Source organism: Ipomoea triloba, chromosome 5, assembly GCF_003576645.1.
Source record: "Ipomoea triloba cultivar NCNSP0323 chromosome 5, ASM357664v1".
Lineage (NCBI taxonomy): Eukaryota > Viridiplantae > Streptophyta > Magnoliopsida > Solanales > Convolvulaceae > Ipomoea > Ipomoea triloba.
Window position 1 is genome coordinate 12,847,748 of NC_044920.1, and position 18,852 is coordinate 12,866,599.

Sequence of the window (18,852 nt, forward strand, 5' to 3'; positions counted from 1 at the left end):
TGAACACCTTAAATTGTTATGTTAATTATTTAAATTTCAAGTTATTAAATTGCATTGTATCAATTCCTAGTGGGTTCGACCCTTGCTTTGCACACTATATTACAATTGATTCGTGCACTTGCGAGGATAATGAAATTGTCCATCACCTAGTTTTTGGATTTTCCAACAAACTTACACCTAAAAGCTGACGATCTTTTTTGTTGATGCAGGTATCAAAGAGCCAAATTATTCATCTCCATTATTTTCTCCTTCGTGATATAACTGTACGTTTTGCAATTCTGAATACATTATTTTTGGTTTCATTCCTACTATGATTAAAACTCTTACTATCATGGAAAAGATTTTTCATCAACATTAATTAATACAATTAAAAATCCTAGCCTAATTACTATTGATATGGAGTATACCCTAATCTATAACCATTCTTGTACCCTAGACCTGGTCAGATACGAATCGCATTGAGGCTTAGGCCATTTCATGACCAGAACCACCCTTGGTGCAGCGCTTGGTTGACCCGACCTGAAGGTTTAGTAAGCCTATGGCTTGATGAGCTGTTACCCTAATTTTTCTGTGCTCGGTTCCGACCTACCTGCTAGTTGGGGACCCCAGGCACGTATACTTGGTGTCCAAACTGATCCCAATAAACAATAGCTAGTCAGATATCTTCTTACACGTGCATGTTTCTCCTTAGCCAGCTGGACTACCGAGTGCATGCAGGGCACGTGGCATACATGTCGGCCTCTCGACATGTGTTCCCTCCAACTCCCTATAAATACCTCGCGAGACGCATGAATAGAGGACCTTTCAGCCATTCTCACGCTACTACTATGAGCTCAAGACCCTCCGACCTCAAGATCCTTATTCCCAAGCTCACTTAAATATATTATATTATAACTTACATTACTGCATCCAAATACTCATTACCTGACTACATACGAATACAAATACTTGGTGGAATTTACCACATCATTTTGTTGCCGTCTGTGGGGATCGACACTAGGAGTCACGAGCTCGGCCCGAGTCCCCGTTATGTCTCCTCAACCCAATATTGGTGAGGAAGAAAATCCCGAAGACGCGATGTTTGACCTTCACTCGCAGTTGGTACCCTAACAAGCTTCAACTTAAGCGCTTCAGGTTGGACTAGCTACAACTTCTCCAGCTAGTTATAGTACCACCAACACTGATGGAGTTTACTCATTCTCCCTAAGCCCAGTAATGAAATCTCTCATGATCGGCTAGGCTCCCAGATGGGACTTCGCCTTTGGTTTTTGAATATGAGAAGATATTATTCAGAACTATGTATATGTTTTTCAAAAATTGTTTTTCATATTACATATAAATATACCTCTGGTTTTAAAAAAATTGAAATACACAGATCTTGTTTTTCTCAAACTACAAACAAATTCAATTTTTTTATCACAACTAAATTCGAAAATATTTTTTTTCGAACTTCATACCTGGATCGGCGTGGATTTCTTCCAATCTGCATTTTATCCCGATCTTGTGCGATTGATGATGGCGGCGCTGAGACAGTAGGCGACATGTGCGATAACCTCGAGACGGCTCTACCGCGGTGGGCGTGATAGTCGGCGGTTCTTCGCGACGTTTCTCTCGCGTATTTTATTTCTTGGCTGCGCGATTTCTTCTCTGGCTATATCGCTTATTTTATTTCTTTGTTGGCTACTAGGTTGTTTCTCTCATCCATCTTATGTTTATCTTTTGCTTGGGCCGGGTTTGGCCTAGATATAGGTAGTGCAGGTTCAAGTCTTGGGCCTGAGGTTAGAAATTTCCTTAGTTGGCTAAATGAATATAGTGCAATCTTTTGTGCCTATTTTTTTTCTTACCCCTTATAAATTCAATAATTCGGGCTTATTTTCTTTCTTTAGCCCTTATAAATTCATTAATTTGGGCATATTCTTTCTCCCAAATTAAATTACAAGGTCGCCTGTGGAATAATAAAATATTCCTAATCTTTCTTGTAGATCATGGTTGCCCTTACAAAATGTGAATTTACCGAATTAGCCCTAGACGAGAACAACTACCTCACTTGGGCTCTTGATGTTGAAATCTATCTCACCTCAACTGAGCTACAAGATGCTATTGTTGCTGACTTCACATGTGATGCGGTCCAGAAGGCCAATGCATTGATCTTCCTCCGTCACCATCTTAATCATGATCTTAAAAATGGATACCTTACAGAAATATACCCCCACATTTTATGGAAATCGCTCAAAGACTGCTTTGATCAACCGACATCGCTTGTCCTCCCCCAAGCACAATATGACTGGCTGAATTTGAGGTTCCAAGACTATAAGTTTGTAATTAAATATAATTCAGCATTACATAAAATTGTGTCTCAGCTTAAACGCTGTAAACAAGAGGTTTCCGACAAAGATTTGATTGAAAAAACTTTATACACCTTCCATGCTAGTAACCTTGTACACTAACAGTAGTACAGGGCCAAAAATTATAACCAGCATGCCGAGTTGATCATTGCCCTCCTAGTAGCATAGAAGCACAATCACCTGTTGATGCCAAATCATAATGCAAGCCCAGCTGGCTCTGCACCAATGCCCAAAGCACAACACATTGCCCAATCGAGCAATACTAGGGGGAGGCGAGGTAGAGGACGGGGAAGAGGTGGTAGAAGGGGTCAAAAATGTGGTGGCAGGAATGGAGGCAACAATAATAACTCCCGTAACCAGTAAAGGCAGTCGAATGATCAAGCTCGATAAGGATGACCAAGTTCATCCAACAATAATTCTGGTCAAAACCAAGTCTGCTATAAATGTGGGTGCAAAGGCCACTGGTCTCGTACGTGTCGCACCCCAAAGCACTTGGTCGAAGAATATCAGAGAATGATGAAGAAAGACAAAGAGCAACCCAAAAATGAATCCCACAATGTTGCGTTACCAGAAGCAAATGAACTTGTCAATGCTGACGATGATGGCTTCTTGAAGTATGAGCTTGAGGATTTTAGGGACCAAGAATGATCTATTTTTCTCTCTATTCTTTTGATGTAACATCGTTGATTGGCCTCGACATTTTCTTTCATAATTTTCAAATGCCTGCGTGCATGATTGAATGAATCTTCTATGTCTTTTAAATAAACCTTTGTTATGAATAAAATTATCCTTTCATCCATTTTCTCCATCCCGCTAATTACTCGTTTATCTTTAGAGAGATGGGGGATGTTTCTGGTTTATGCTTGGTCGACAGTGCTACCACACACATTGTTTTGATAGATAGAAGTTTTTTCCAAACATTTAAAGAACACGCAAACAACCTCTCAACCATAGCGAATGATAAAATTCGCTAATTGTGGGCTCCAGTATAGCTTCACTTATTCTTCCTAATGGTACAAAGTTAACTATCGACAATGCCCTTTTGTACCCTCAATCTAAAATAACTCTACTAAGTTTTAAAGACATCAAGTCAAATGGTTTCCATGTAGAAACCAAAACCGTTGATGGTACGGAGTACCTTATACTGACCCAAGTTATCAATGGGGAAAAATAGGAAGTTGAAGAACTTCCTTCCTTTTCTTCAGGACTATAATACTCCTACATTCGACCTAAAGCTTCGTGTGTTGCACTAGCCATAAAATTCAAAAAGTCACAAACTTTTGGTTTATGGCATGACTGTTTAGGTCACCCAGGGCAAACCATGATTGGCCGGATCATCTCGAACTCGACTGGACATGACCTCTTTAAAATCTCTATCCTTTCGCCCGAAGAGTATATATGTGTGGCTTGTGCGAAAGGTAAATTTATTACGCGTCCTTCACGTTCTAAAGTTGATCTTGAACCGCCTGTCTTTCTTCAAAGGATAAAAAGCGATATTTGCGAACCCATTCATCCCTCTTCTAGACCATTCCGATATTTCATGGTCCTTATAGATGCTTCCACTAGATGGATACATATGAGCCTATTGTCCACTAGAAACAAGGCATTTGCCAAATTTATTGCCAAGATCATTGAATTGAATGCACAGTTTCCCGATTATCCTATTAAATCTGTAAGAATGGATAATGCTAGTGAGTTCACGTCGTCGGCCTTTGATGACTATTATATGGCATTAGGCATTAAACCAAATGGTTTACCTGAATCATTGGTAAAATGCGTTAAATTAATTGCTAGACCATTATTACAAAGGTCCAGTTTGCCAGTAGCATATTGGGGACATCCTATTTTACATGTTGCTGCATTGATACAACTCTGGCCTACTGCATATCATAATTACTCCCCTCCAACTTGTACGTGGGACTGAGCCAGATATTTCCCACTTACGTTTCTTTGGTTGTGCAGTCTATGTACCTATACCACCTCCACATCATACTTCGATGGGCCCACAATGTCGGTTAGGTATTTGTGTTGGATATGAATCCCCCTCTATCATAAAATACCTCGAGCCCATAATAGTAGATTAGTTTACTACACGATTTGCTTACTGCATTTTTCATGAGGATCATTTCCTGGCATTAGGGGGGCAAGGGTACAAATCCATATTTAAAAGAATGCAAAGAAATTTCATGGGAAGTGAAAGGTCTTCAATACCTTGATCCACGTACTAGTCAGATTGAACTAGAAGTTTCATAAAATAATAAACTTGCAAAAGTTAGCAACAAACCTGCCAGATACATTCACTGATTATAAAGGACTGACTAGGTCCCATATCCCTGCAGAAAATGGTCCGTCAAGAGTAATTGTCCCCAAAGGACCAAGTATTAGCACTAATCCTCCCCATCTCCGGAAGTGAGGAAGGCCAATTGGTGCAAAAGGTCTATTCCGCGGAAAACAAAAATCAATAAACAATCACAGTCACTCCATAAATCAATTATTATCCATCTGGAAGATGGTCGTCTTAAAAACGGAGAACCCAGTAAAAATACGCATGCTTTAACTAAAAATGATACTAGGGATGCGGAACGTCTCTATCAAAATATATTGATAAATGATAAATACTTAATTGATGTAGATATAGAAATTGCCATACATTTTGTAGAAACATGCATGGTTGAAAAAATCCCTAGGCGCTCATCGGGCGCTCGGGGAGCGCTTAGCGCGCCTAGGACGCCTAGGCGGGGATTAATCAATGCTAATGAAGGGATTAATCGGCGCCTAGGCGCCCGTGTATTTTTTTTTTTTTTTTTTTTAAAAAAATTTGTTTAAGTATTTTAATTTTTTAAAGACTAATAATTATAAATTATATAATACTTTAATAGCTAATATTAAAATATTAAATATTAAACTAAAAAATATCTATAGTTTGTACAATTTAGAGTTATTTCCCTCAAAATGATGTTGTTTTGAGAGAAATAACTCATTAAAAAAAATAATAGTTTATTGACAGACTATGCGGTTTAGTCGGTGCCTAGGAGGTCTAGGCGGTCAGTGCCTAAGCGGCTTAGGCGGTGCTTAGGCGGCCTAGGTGGTCGCTTAGCTGGCCAGCCGTCTAGACCACCATTTTAGGTGATACGCTAGGTGGTCGACCGGCGCCTAGCGCCTAGGTGGGGATTAGTCAGCGCCTAGGCGGGATTTTTGCAACACTGAACAGGAGAAAATTACAATAGAAATATAACAGTCATCGACAACCATTTTGCCTATGCCATTGCCCTTAATATTTCTTATGATAATCTGGATCTAGAACCAAAATCGATAGCAGAGTGTCGGAAGTGCTCTGATTGGCCAAAATGGAAAAAGGGAATTGAGGCAGAACTTACCTCATTTAGTAAAAGAAAAGTTTTTGGTCCTCCCGTACTTACCCCGAAGGGTGTGATCCCAGTAGGATCCAAATGGGTGTTTGTACGAAAGAGGAATGAAAATAATGAGGTGGTCAGATATAAAACGAGATTGGTGGCTCAAGGGTTTTCTCAGAGATCCGGTATTGATTTTGAGCAAATTTATTATTGATGGCACTTCATTCCACTACTTAATATCACTGGCAACAAAAAAGAATTCAGATATGCAGTTAATGGACATAGTGACCGCCTACTTATATGTGTCACTAGACGGTTGATATATACATAAAAGTACCCGAAGGTATCCAAAACCCCTTATGGAAGGGTAAGCAAGACCGAAACATGTATAGTGTCAAATTACAAAGATCATTATATGGTCTAAAACAATCTAGAAGAATGTGATTTTGTCGCCTGAGTGAATTTCTCTTAAAACAAGGATATGTGAATAACGATATTAGCCCTTATATTTTCATTAAGAAATCAACTTATGGTTTCTGTATAATATCTATCTATGTAGACGACATAAACATTATTGGGTCATAGAAGGATGTTATAGAAGCATGCTTATGCTTGAAAAAAGCATTTGAAATGAAAGAATTGGGTAAAACCAAGTTCTGTCTTGGTTTGCAGATCAAGCATCTCCCTAAAGGAATTTTTGTACACCAGTTTAAATATGTAACAAAATTATTAGAAAGATTTTACATGGATAAGTCTCATCCACTTAGTACTCCAATGGTGGTCACATCCCTAGAAGTGGATAAAGACGCATATAGACCAAAAGAAGATGACGAGGATATTTTGGGACCAGAAGTCTCTTACCTAAGTGCTATCGGGGCACTTTTCTACCTTGCCAACTGCACTAGGCTCGATATTGCCTTTTTAGTAAACCTATTGGCTCGATTTAGTGCTACTCCAACCAGAAGACATTGGAATGACGTAAAACATATCCTCATAGATCTTCAAGGCACTAAAGATCTTGGTCTTTTCTTTGAGAAAAACTAAGATGCCCCACTAGTGGGTTACTCGGATGCTAGCTATATATTTGATCCTCATAACGCCATATCCCAGACTGGATATGTTTTCCTTAGTGGAGGTACCGCTATCTCATGGAGATATGTTAAATAGACAATATTAGCTACCTCATCTAATCATTCAGAGATCATTGCTCTGTATGAGGCTTCTCGAGAATGTATATGGTTGAGGTCATTATTACATCATATCCATAATTCGTGTGGATTATCAAGTATAGATGATACCCCCACTATTCTATATGAGGACAATGCAACATGTGTTGCACAGATGAGCAATGGATATGTTAAAGGAAATCTTACAAAGCATATTTCACCAAAATTCGTTTACCCTCATGAACTCCAAAAGAGAGGTAAAATACTTGTCTAGAAAATTCGTTCTAGTGACAATCTAGCAGATTTGTTCACTAAGTCCTTACCTACATCTACATTTGAGAAATATATTCATAAAATTGGTACGCATAGGTTAGGAAGGTTGTTTTCTTCAAGGGGAGCAACGACATCTTGATGCACATGAGTTATCGGTCCAGAAGATCGACAACCCTTACAATCCTGAAGATTGAACCCAGAAGGTTTATGGTTGTACTCTTTTTTCCTTAACTAAGTTATTTTCCCACTGGATTTTTCTTAGTGTAAGGTTTTTAATGAGGCAACCAATGCAACAATGATCATTCATATATCATGTACTCTTTTGTCGAGTAGGCTTTTCCCATAGGGTTTTTCTAGCGAGCTTTTAACGATGCATGATTATGGTAAAATAATGTCCAAGGGGGAGTGTTATAAAGCCACTATTTATGGACATTTATATTTGTAACTGATGTAACGGACGTAACGGTTTTTGGTATTTATTGTAATTATTACATTTCATCCTATATATACTGTACTATTGTACTAAAGATCAATATGAATGAGAGAATACATTTTCTGATCTTTCACATATCTTTATCTCTTTATTTTTCATGTTCTTCACGTTCATCAAGCTCAAGAGCTATAAGGCCTATAAGCAAACCTGCAACTATAAGCAAACCTGCAATACAACATTCTTTTCTTTTTCTTGATTTTCTACATAGCGATTGATTTAGTTTTTTACTTTTTTTTTTTTGGGAAGGAGGGAGGGGGAGACCCCGAAAACGAACAAGTAACTACCCCCTAGGGGGTATCATCCACGTGCTATCTGAATCAAGCATGTCTCTAATCTCCACTGGTGGCACATGAAACTCAATCCAATCACAATTTCTACGGGATGCACATTTGGCCAACCAATCCGCCACGCCATTAAGCGCCCGGGGAGTGTGATTGATTTTAACTTGCCAATCCTTGTTTAGCCACTCCTTGCAAACATGAACAAGATTGCCGCAAGGTCCAATTGGCTCAGGGCCTTTAGTGAGCCAATCTACCACGTTTTGGGAGTCACTGAAAATATGAATTTTCTTTTTCTCGGCAGTCCAAACCCATTTGAGACCAACATATAACGCCCAAAGCTCACCTTCCGTTAACACTTCGAGTATTTTAAAGCCTTTCATTTAATTATTTCTTAAGTTTAGTTTCTTTTTGCGTTTTATCAATTTCATGTGGGTCAATCCTTACTTTGCACGCTATACTACAATTGATTATTCATGCAATTGTGAGGACATTATAAAATTGCCCATCAAATGTAGTATGCGGGTGATGGAAAGCAAGTAAAGAATGAAGATTCCACAGGATGTCGTATCTCAAGGATGACAACTTGAATTGAATAATGTGCGGTTGAGTACAAGGGAACATACAATAACCTACAAGAAGCTAGGTACAATCATGTGCAAAAGCCATAGAATCACAAGTACCAAGAAAGCAATAGAGAACAAGTGTCAAGTAAACTAGAGAGCAGGGAGTAAACAATCAACTAAAGAAATCAATGAGATGGAAATTGGACTTGGATTAGTCCTTCTTTGCATAGGTGTCATATAGTGTCCTGGGTAAGAAGAGTAATATATGTGCTAATAGCGATTCAAGGAAGACATTTGCCAAGAACAATGCCTTACGGTCTCCTTGACCTATCAAGTAATAGAATTTCACCCAAGTGGGACAATGTTACTAGCTTGAGACAATTTATCAAACACCTTGCCGACATCTTCTTCCGAGCTTCCTCCTTTCGGAGCAAAGGTAGAAAACGCAAGTAGATAGAAGAGGCTCTAGTATAGTTTCAATTCCTTGGAAACTATACTACTCCTAGTCCTCGTACATGGTTGGGCCCTAACCACATAGGAGTACATACAAAAATCCACTTCCATCATGAATATAATCCAAATCAATCAACAGGTATTCACTTCCAAAATGTAATTATAACCACACAAGCACCATAGCAAGTAAGTTCTAATTTAATTCTCTAAAAGATTCTAGCAACACATGATCTTAACTAATCACAATCTCAATTGAGATAGTAAGAGATGGAATTATGGAGTAAAAGAATGAGAAATTGCAGGAGAATACTTAGCTCAATCACAAATTGCTCTAAACTATCAAGTTTCTTCAATCAATCAAGAGTTGAGCTCCAAGATCCAAGTCAAGTTGTCAATTTGCTTGAGACCCTAGAAACTTTCTCTCTCTAGAATTGAAGTAAAATCAAGAGTTGTAGCTAGAAGTGAAAGTGAAATCTAAGTCTAAAGTTACAAATTCAACTCCTTAAACTTCCTTAAATACTCTGCTCTTCCCATGCACAAGCGCTTGCATGCTCGTGCATCCTTCCAGGAAAAACCTTGGTGCTTGTGAAACTCCTCATGCATCTTTCTGCCAAATGTTTCACGCACACTTACACGCATGGATCTCCGGTTGCAACTTTCTGTCAATCTCACAACTTTTGCTCTCATGCTTGTGCAAGTAGTCATGCAACTTTCTGCCAATCCCACCCACTTGACTTGCACGCTCGTACAACGTCCTCCTGTAAGAAATTAAATCTTTCAATTAGGCCTCAAATCATGTCCAAATGTTCACAATTCAACCCCAAAATCCTAGAAAACACAAAATGTACTCACTATATAAGTCTATGTGCTACAATTATGCAATTTATAACCAATAATTAACACATCAACAAAGCACAAAACACTTTAATTATGCACAACATAACCTCAATTTGACCCCTATAAATGATATACCGTTGACACTTATCATATCATCAAACATATTTTCAGGTAGTATAATAATGAAACTTTAATATGTAGGTGCATAAATACGTGAGGTCTTATAAGATGACGAATTCAATTAATCTATGAAATTCAAGCACATCTAATCACACTCAGCTAAGATAATTTTTGGTTTATTCATTTGTTCATTTATTGTAATCATTTTTATTGCCTCTCCGTATTCATATCCGGATTCAATCCGTGGGGACAATAATACTAGCAAAATTACACTACACATAAAAAGCAATCTCCTGTCATTATTATCGTCTTCTCGTTTTTCCATATTCGTTAATGCTTCTGATGCATAACGAATATAAATGTGTATAAACCTTGTTCATCTTTATACCAGTTCATTATTTCCATCGATTCATTATTATCAATTTATCATGCGATTAAAGTGGCAACGATATTTAACAGGATGAACGGATTCTAGCAGGCAAAACATACTTGAAACCACCGGCGGATCCAGCATGGGGCAGTGGGGCAGCTGCCCCCCTCCCCCACCCCATATGTATAGTATATATACTAAGTAAATCAATATTTAAACAAAGTTTAATTAGCTTAGGTGGTAAGGCTTCACTGGAATGAAATGGTTATATGGTCTATTGTTCCAACCCTTCCATTAGCAATTGAATTTTGTTTTTAAATTGTTTAGTATCAATGCATTGAATTTTTTGTTTATAATATTGTGGGTTTTTTTTTCATTTCTTAATATTAATAGTGAGATGAGTGAAATTTTGTTTTTATCATTTTTTAATATTAATAGTGAGAGTTCTAATTGGATTTTTTATTTGTTACATTATGACTTCTTCTTTTCCCTTTTTTTTTTAATATTAATAGTCAGATGAGTGATTTATAATGTGCTTTCTATTCAAACTATTTTATCTACTTAATTACTCCATATGTTTTATATTTTGTTTAAAATATTTTGTTATCTTGATGTATTTTGATTTTTTCATCTCTAGTTAACAATATTTATGACTCGATCTCTAAGTGTTTTGTTTTTCTTTTTTTTTTTCAAAATATATAGTTAGTTTATTTTTCGCCCCCACTAAGAAAGTTTTCTGGGTCCGCCACTGCTTGAAACACAAAATTAATTCTGCACAGAACAAGGAAAAATCACCGCTCACCATAAATATAGAGCTCTAAATAAATAAGAGCACACACACATCAGCAGATTAGAGGTAGATTACAACTGCAATACAACTATACAAGACATAATATAATATATTAGAGTTAATTCCACATGAGAATGGCTAAAAGTGTAAAAAATAATAGTTTGGGATGTTAAATGATAAAAAAGATAGTCTGAAATTAAATTTGGAATTGCCACGAAAAGTAAGGGATATTGAGTGAAATTAACTCTAATATGTTATTATCGATGGCAACTTAAATGAAGCAATATAATATAATACTAGCGGCGGTAGATTAGAAGAGACAGGCAGTGCACATAAACATTTGCAGTACAAATTCATCATTGCAAAACTAGAGCACATGGAAAAATACAGGCAAACACAGTGGCAAAATCAGGATATAGATAAATAATTAAGGTTTAAGAAAACTGTAGCATTCACCTTACGCTAATAACATGTTGTGAAACTAGGCGCGTGTATCCTCGTGGGAATTGTAGTATCATTCTGATTGCAAGGAAATAATAGACAGGGTAGAGTTAAAGAGAAAAACCATAATACAAAGAGAATCATCAATCTTTTATTATTCATTCTTCAATTTAATATATATAATTATATATATATATATATATATATATATATATATATATAATCTATCTATCTATATTATATATAAAAGTATTATTCTCCTCTCAAACTTTCCCGCCCAAACTTAAGGGCATTTTAGTCAAAATATTGATTTTATTAATTAATAAATTTATTGATTATTTATTAATTTATTTATTGATTATAAGGTAAATTGGACAATTATTTTGGGTAAATTATTGATTATATTAGTTAACCATATATATTTTCATAAATTTAGCAATCAATTATTATTACATATTATTATTATTATTATATATATATGCCACAATGGTTTTGGTTGTTTTTGTAGCATATGTATTTTTTTTTAAATAGTATATACTCTGAACTCTCCTCTCCTTCGCAGATGAGAGGCGAACAACGACGGCGGCGGATCTGCGACGGTGGCAAGTTCTTCCTCCCCCGGCGAGTTCTCCTCCTCCGGTTATCTCTCTATCTCCCCGCTGGTCGAAGAAGAAGATGATGAAATGATAGGTAATGTTTTCTTCTTTTTCTTATTATTATTATTATTATTATTATTATTATTATTAAGGAGGAAAGAAGAAAGATAATAAAAGGAAGAAAGAAGAATGGAAGAAGAAAGAAAAGAAAAGGAAAAGAAAAACAAAAGGAAATGGGTGTTGATAAAGATGATGGTGATGTTTTGTTTTATTATTATTATTTTTTGTTTTATTATTATTATTATCCCGCAATAAGAAACTTTTCATAGAGAGACTCTGGGATGGAAGGCACCAAGGAAAAGAAACAGGAAAAATCAGAAGATAAATGCTACTGGTGGAAGTTATGTAGACCACACGGCCCCAAATTAAAGCATTTCATATCTCCTTAACTAAGTCTTCGAATTCTATAAACCTATTAAATTTGTGAAATTCACTTCTACCGTGATTCACTGCCTCTTCGAGCTTCCCAACCTGTGCAAGGAAATCAAACACTTTAGATTATTGTAGCAGCTCAACCGTAACTGAGTTCTATTCTTAAAAAATAGGAAACAAAGAAAACTATTAAAAATAAATAAAATAATTAATTAATTGTTCTTTTAGAAAAAACATAAACGGTTTCCCCTACACCATTTTTACTTCAACACAATTCGCTTTTTATTTGTTTGGATCCATTCCCATGAAGTGCTTTATTGGAATCTCAAGAAAAAAACAGGGTCATTCGGGGTAATCAAGTTTTTTTTTGCTTACCTATTATGTTAAGAGTATAATAATAATAATAATAATAATAATAATAATAATAATAATAATAATAACAATAATAATAATAATAATAATAAGAATAACAATAACAATAACAATAACAATAACAATAATAATAATACTTCGTAATAATAATCTAAAACTTTAAATATAATTTCTCTAATATTAACAATATAATAATAATAATATTTCAAAACTCTTAATATAACTTCCTACTTAAATTTTCCTATTAAATCAGTTTACAACGGTAATTACAAATATAGAATCTATCAATACTATATATAAAAACAATATCCTCCTCCAAAAATTTTCCGCCCAACCGTAGGGGAATTTTAGTAATATGGTAAAATAATATTAATTATAATTCATTGTTAGTAATTACGGTAATTATTATGATAGAAATGTTTCACAATAATATTTTACATTATCAATTTAAAATGGAACGGAAATTAGGTAAATTGGAAAAGGAAATGAATATTAATAATTGATTGAAAATTAAAAATAGAAAAGAGAATGGAAATTATGTCAATTGGAAAAGGAAATGAATATTAATAATTGACTGAAAATTTTAAAAAAATATCCATAATTAATTAAAATGAAAAAGGAAATGGTCAAATCATTGCATTTTAAATTTTCACAATAATATTACACAGTATAATAAATCAAATCACAATTAAATCGTAAATCTTTCATAATTTTAAATAATGGAACAGAAATTAAAAATGAAACGGAAATAGTTCAATAATAATATTCTACATCATCAATAGTAAAGTAAATTAAAAATGGAAAAGAAATATTTCAATAATAATAGTCTACATCATCAATAGTAGAGGTAAATTAAAAATGGAATGAAAATATCAATGCATCTATTATTCTAATTGACTAATTAACTGAAAATAAAAAAAAAGAATAATTGACTGAAAATGAATCTGATATTACTAATTGACTGAATATATAAAAGTAAATGAATATTAATTGTAATTGACTAATTAACTGAAAATAAAAAAAGAATAATTGACTGAAAATGAATATGATATTACTAATTGACTGAATATATAAAAGTAAATGAATATTAATAATTGCCTACAAATAAAAAATATCCATAATTGACTAAAATGAAAAAAGAAATGGTCAGATCATTGCATTTTAATTAAAGAAGGAATGGAAATATTTCAATAACAATATTCTACATCATCAGTAGTAAAGGCATATTTTAAACAATATTAAAGGTAAATTGAAAATGGAACGGAAATTAAAAATGAAACGGAAATATTTCAATAATAATATTCTACGACTATGTTTGGCAAACCTAGCTGAAACGATAGCTGAAAGCTGAAAAGTAGTTGAAAGCTGAAAAGCTATAAGCTCGAAGCTGAAATCTGAAGAGCTGTTAAGCTAGCTGTTATGCTTAAAAATGTTTGGTAAAATTAGCTTTTTGATAAGTTGATAAATGTAAAAAGACTAAAAAGGACATCTTCATAAAAGCTAAATAGTTTTAAATTTAAATAGGTTTGTTTACATATTAAAATATAAAATAATGAAATCAATATAATTTAATAAAATATAAAGTAAGAACATATATTTGAAAATATATAAAGCAAAACAAGATGTTTATAATTCATAAAATTAGTTCATACAAAAATTATTGTTCAAACACAAATGCCAAATTAAAATTACGACGAAAGATATTGAAGAAAAAAGGCTAAAAGAGTTTTAATTGGGAGAGATAAATGATGTCATTTATATAAAATAATAAGGATAAAGATAGAAAAAAGTTAAGAAGCTACTAGCTTATTTTTGAAAAGCTACATGAAGTAGCGTTTCAAAATAAGCTCTTATTTTAAGCTACTAGCTTATTTTGGGAACATTACCAAACAAAGCTTATAGCCTATTAGTAGCTTAAAATAAACTATAAGCTCTGCCAAACACAGCCTACATCATCAATTAAAAATGGAACGGAAATTAGGTAAAAATATCACTGCATCTCATATTTTAATTGACTGAAAATATTTAAAAAAAAAAAAAGAAAGAATAATTGGTTGAAAATGAATCTGATATTACTAATTGGCGGAATATATAAAAGGATCACTAATTGACTGGTATTCTACCATTATATATATTTTTTATTGTTCTTTGTAATTTCTCATCTTTCTCTTTATAGCTTAGTAATGGAGTCAAATTACGTCCCTCAGGACAAGGAAAAGCTCTATAAGGCTCCGGTTGATGCGTTGTTATTTGGCCAAGCTAAGGAATATCAACGTGTTGCTATCAACCAACAAACACTGGCATGCTTATTCCATGACTCCAAGGTACATATTGCATTTATACACTTTTTTTACAGCATTGAATTTTAAAAATATCGGAATAATACTATAGTTTAAACTCATACTATAATTTAGAGTCATACTCATACTATATTGGTTGAATGCTTTATTTCATAATACTGAATTTATGTTGTATGTTAGACAATTATACTTCAATATACATCACAAAATATACTCACATAGGCTATGTTTGGCAAACCTAACTGAAAAGGTAGCTGAAAGCTGAAAAGGAGCTGAAAGCTGAAAAGCTATAAGTTAGGAGCTGAAACTGGTGAGCTGTTAAACTAGCTGTTATGCTTAAAAGTGTTTGGTAAAATTAGCTTTTTGATAAGCTGATAAATGTAAAAAGACTAAAAAGAGCATCTTCATAAAATTTAAATTTGTTTGTTTACATATTAAAATTTAACGTTTCAAAATAAAACTATTAGCAAATCATGATCTAGCATCCCATAATGAAGTAGCAATATTGTTGCGAATCTCCTTCATCTCAGTAGAGGTATGACTTAAACTTTCGTTGGTGGAGGTATTACTACTTGAATCTTGAAGTTCATCGGGCGGTATGTAATCTGGATGCTGCTCAAACACATTAAACATCATGTCATCTTGTGAATTCTTCCGAATATAATTATGTAAGGCAAATGTGGCCATAATAACATCAATTTGGGTCTCCACACTAAATTGTGGCATTTTAGCAAGTATCTTCCATCTCTTCTTCAATACTCCAAACGACCTCTCAATACAACTTCGAAGAGAAGAATGTGCACGATTGATAAAACTTGGGTAGAATCCTACAGATTACAAACACTGCAGAAACTTACTTTAATTATTCAAATTACATTATATCAAAAACACTGCAGATTTCATTAATATATATTATATCAAAAACAAACACTGCAGATTACATTGATAAAACTTGGGTAGAATCCTACAGATTACAAACACTGCAGAAACTTATTTTAATTCTTCAAATTACATTATATAAAAAACACTGCAGATTTCATTAATATATATTATATCAAAAACAAACACTGCAGATTACATTGATAAAACTTGGGTAGAATCCTACAGATTACAAACACTGCAGAAACTTACTTTAATTCTTCAAATTACATTATATAAAAAACACTGCAGATTTCATTAATATATATTATATCAAAAACAAACACTGCAGATTACATTAATATATATATTATATAAAAAACAATGCAGATTACATTAATATATATATATATAAAATGAAGGAATACATGAAATATATATCATATACACGCAGTCCAACCATTCAAGTAATACAAGTAATACAATGAAATATATATCATATACAAGCTTACGGATATACGAGATGCAATAGAAAAAAAAATATACAAGTAATACAACAAAATAAATATATACATACCTACAGACCGATGATATTGCGATTGGCCGGTTGCAGACTGCGGAGCGAGGTGGCTGATGGGCGATGCTTCTGCGGAGAGTGAATGAAGATGAAGTGATTAGCGTGAAAATTGCGAATAAATAAGAATAGAAAAGGGTTTTAATTGGGAAGGGTAAATGATGTCATTTCTTTAAAATAATAAGGTTAAAGATGGAAAAAAAGTTAGGAAGCTAATAGCTTATTTTGAAACGCTATCTTAGGTAGCGTTAAAAAATAAGCTCCTATTTTAAGCTACTAGCTTATTTTAGGAACATTACCAAACACAGCTTATAGCTTATTAGTAGCTTAAAATAAGCTATAAGCTCCTAAATAAGCTCTGCCAAACAGAGCCATAATGAATTTGCTATCCACAAAATGAATTTGTTACTCATAGAATATAAATTTATATTATTTATTTATTAATATTGGATTAATACAATAGTTTAGACTTATACTATATTTAGACTCATACTCATAGTATATTAGTTAAATGGCTTATTTTAGAATACTGAATTTTTACTTTATGTTGTATGTTGTATATTAGACAATCAAAGTTCAGTATACATCATAGAATATAATCACATAATGTATTTGTTATCCACAGAATATAATCACATAATGAATTATTACTATTTTTTAGTATATTCATGATAGAAAAAATATAAAATTTATTTATTAATTATTATTAATATTAATATTTATGGGTGATTCGCTCAGAGAATTTGTATCCATTTATAAATTTCTAAAGAATTTGTCAAACAATTCAACAAACTCTGGAAGGAAGGGAAAATCTATAATATTCACAATTTTGTTGTGCAAACCTCTCACATGAGGTTTAAGTCGTGCGAGCAAAAGTACATTATGAAAACGAATAATGACACTTTGATTAGCGTTACGGATTAAGATGATATCTGATTTTTTCAAAGACATGTTTAAACTCAAGGTTTGAGTGTTGAAGGCTCTCAGAGGTGTGGATAGCAACCAATGTAATTTTTAATTACAATTTCGTTTTACCTCTTGCAATAAAATTTTTGTAGTCTTGATTTTTTAATAGTTATTTTTGACCAGGGCATAACACCACTGGAAGCTACATATTCGACAAATCTAGAAGTATCTCCATTGATGAAACTACTCCTGAACAACCGTCTTTGAAGAGAATAAACATGGATTGTTCGTCGTCTTCAAAGAGTTTGAAAAGGCCTAAGATTGAACCCAATGCATGATAGCCTTGGTTGTTTTGTTTTTTATTTACCACACAATATTTATTAAAGTTTCAGTTTTTCTTAGTTTGACTGGACTAATTAAATGCTTAACAGATGGATTAATTAACTCATGTTTTCTTAAGGGAAACGGTAAAGGAAAGAAAAACTAAAAAATGACTAATTAACTCTTTTTTTATTTTTACAAAATGACAAAATTGCTATTGATAGTGTTAATACACTTACGCTGATCGGCTACTCTGAGTACATTCTTACAGTCGGTTGGTCGGTCACCCGGCCCGATCGTTTCTATGGTCCTACCGGATCAGCTCGGTCGTGACCTTGATTGATGGACAGCGGTCCTGTCGGGGCCACCACGTGCTCCTTCCCGCCTGGGCAAGGAGCGAAGTAGACGCATGCGCGCCACGTGCTCGCCATGCCGAAGCCCCGGAGGTCGCCACTTTCCCCTCTTATAAATACCACATTAATGAGGAGAGAGAGGGACTTTTGGATGGATTCTAGACTAAGCCTTGAAGAGTGCTCGGACAGTAGGAAAGCCCACTACCGACCTGTCGAGCCCTTCGAGCCTTTTTGTATTGTAATCCGGGACTTTGATCCTTTTGATAATAAGATATCGTATTTACCCGCTTTAGCTTCGTAACCCCGTATTTAGCAGTATCAGCTATATATCTAGACAAAAAATTAATATGTTCCATACAAATGATTTAAGATAACAATTGGAATTGACTCCTATAACTGAGTTGTCACAGAACAAGTACATTTGCCCAATTTATAAAAATCATAAATAATGATATATAAAATATCCAAAATTATAACACCGCATGCGTAGATCTACACATTAGCTATTAATTTGAGCAATTATTTGCTCAAACTAAAGCAATGACAACATCAAAAAATGTAAATGATCCAAAACATATCTTCAATTGCACTATATAATATTTGATGATCTAATTTAAATAATTATATATTAATCTAAATATTTTTAATATATTAT

The 18,852-nt window shown here is 33.8% G+C and overlaps 1 protein-coding gene across 1 annotated transcript; it reads left to right on the forward strand.

The window, feature by feature from the left end:
• The first annotated feature begins 2,858 nt into the window (after positions 1–2,858).
• Positions 2,859–6,742, forward strand: LOC116020252. The gene is made up of 3 exons (XM_031260735.1): positions 2,859–2,959; positions 3,912–4,113; positions 6,371–6,742. Exons 1-3 carry the CDS (start codon positions 2,859–2,861, stop codon positions 6,740–6,742), a joined length of 675 nt encoding a protein of 224 aa, XP_031116595.1.
• The last annotated feature ends 12,110 nt before the right edge of the window (positions 6,743–18,852 follow it).

Excerpts from the sequence above, each read along its gene's own strand:
- LOC116020252 (XM_031260735.1), top strand. The coding sequence starts at position 2,859 with ATGATGAAGAAAGACAAAGAGCAACCCAAAAATGAATCCCACAATGTT. Across the intron at positions 2,960-3,911 it reads GACGATGATGGCTTCTTGAA|ATGGATACATATGAGCCTAT; the intron begins GTATGAGCTTGA and ends TGCTTCCACTAG. Across the intron at positions 4,114-6,370 it reads ATGGTTTACCTGAATCATTG|ATCAAGCATCTCCCTAAAGG; the intron begins GTAAAATGCGTT and ends CTTGGTTTGCAG.